This window comes from Chrysochloris asiatica, unplaced genomic scaffold, assembly GCF_000296735.1.
Source record: "Chrysochloris asiatica unplaced genomic scaffold, ChrAsi1.0 scaffold00554, whole genome shotgun sequence".
Classification (NCBI taxonomy): Eukaryota; Metazoa; Chordata; class Mammalia; order Afrosoricida; family Chrysochloridae; genus Chrysochloris; species Chrysochloris asiatica.
The window spans coordinates 232,364-234,267 of NW_006409072.1; the positions used below are offsets into that span (position 1 = coordinate 232,364).

General features: G+C 36.2%; 1 protein-coding gene across 1 annotated transcript in view; it reads right to left on the reverse strand.

Annotated features, from left to right (window-relative positions):
• Positions 1-1,082: 1,082 nt before the first annotated feature.
• Positions 1,083-1,904, reverse strand: part of LOC102814435 (olfactory receptor 14C36-like) — a 2,302-nt gene continuing 1,480 nt past the window's right edge. The window contains exon 2 of the mRNA XM_006877672.1: positions 1,083-1,904. Within this exon, the coding sequence (XP_006877734.1) occupies positions 1,083-1,904 (822 nt within the window).

A 1,904-nucleotide genomic window follows, 5' to 3' on the forward strand; every position in this document is an offset into this window, starting at 1 on the left:
GAAAGTTAGGCACACGTTATAGATGATCAGAGAAGAATGATGCATTTGATTTATGGTGTTGGCAAAGATTATTGAAAGTAAAATGGATTTGCAGAAGATCAAACAAATCTGTATTACAAGAACAACCTGAATGTTTTTTAGCTGTGAGGATGGTGAGTCTTTATATCACGTATTTGGACATGTTATCAGAATGAACCAGTGTATGAAATAAGGACATCATGCTTGTTAAAGCAGGAAAAGGTTGGTAAAGTAGCAAAAAAGAGAAATACCCTCAGTGAGATGAATTGTCACAGTGGTTATAACAATGTAACCAAATGTAACAATTGTCAGGTGACATAGGACCTGGCAGTGTTTTGTTCTGTTGTATATTGGATTTCTGAGTTGAAACAGACCCAATGACAACTAACAGCCATAACAACAGCAACACACAGTAGCAATAATAATAATAATAATAATAATAATTTGTTTTCCACCAGTCAGCTGTTCCATGGGGAAAAGATGTGGCACTAAGCTTCTGCAGCCTTGGAAACCATGTGGGTCAGTTCTAATTAGAGCTATAATCTAGTCAATGGCTCACAATAATAACAAATAGTAATCTTGTCCCTAAGATTTCTAAATAAAAAAAGATTTAAATTTTCTACATACTTTTTATTTCAAAGGTTTTTTCAAGATTATGAAATATGATATAACATAAGGTATCATTGTTCTGTCCTACAAACCACACTTACAGGTGCTTCTTTTTTCTTAGGAAAAAATGTTACTATTGTTTTATGACCAGATCATGTACACTATATTACATAATTATGGAATATTTTAAAAGTATTAATAAGTCTTATTATCATTGTGAACAATTTCAAAATTAATTCTTTACTACATTGCTTCAGATAGCAAGGAATGTACATTTTTGTATTAGAGAAATTCATATCAGCATGCAGATATAGTTTTATTTTGACATATAATAGATACACTGATAATGACAAATCAAGTCAGTTCACCAATTTTGGAAATAGACAAGAAAGCTACATTGGGTGTATTCTTAATGTGTCTCATCAAAGTAACCATGTCTTGAAATAATTATCTTATCATTTTCCAGAACAGAACATTCTACTCATAATTCTCCATATGGCCTCCTTTATCTGCTTGTTCCGAAGACTATAGATAATAGGATTTAAGAAGGGAGGGACTATACAGTAGAACACGGGAATGATCATGTCCTGCATTGTAGGTAAATTGGAGGTTGGTTTCATGTACACAGAAGCAGCTGAGCTGAGAAAGACTGTCACCACGAGAATGTGTGGAACACATGTGGCAAAAGCCTTTTTTCGCTCTCCTCTGATTGGAAACTTGAGTACAGTAGAGAATATGCGAATATAAGACATGATGATTAAGGTAAAGCAGCCACCTGCAAACACAACTGAAGACACAAAAAGTAAAAGCTCATTCATGAAGGTGTCAGAGCAAGAAAGCTTTAGCAGAACAGGAATGTCACAGAAGAAGTGATGGACAATGTTTGATTGACAGAAGGGAAGAGAGAATGTGATGCCTGTGTGGAATCCTGAGTAGATTATACCACTGAATAAGGAGGCCAGAGACATCTGTACACAGACTTGATGGTTCATGATCACAGGGTAGTGGAGGGGATGGCAAATAGCCAGATATCGGTCACGAGCCATAATAGTGAGGAAAAGCAGCTCTACAAAAGCAAACAAAAAAACAAGGAAGATCTGAGCTGCACATCCAACCATGGAGATTGCCCTACTGTCTAGCAGAAAGATAATACATGCCTGGGGTACAGTGACAGAAATGTAGCACATATCCAGGAAAGACAGATTCCTAAGGAAGAAATACATGGGGGTGTGAAGACTCTGGTCAAGGGTGGTTACTGTGACAATGAGAAGGTTCCC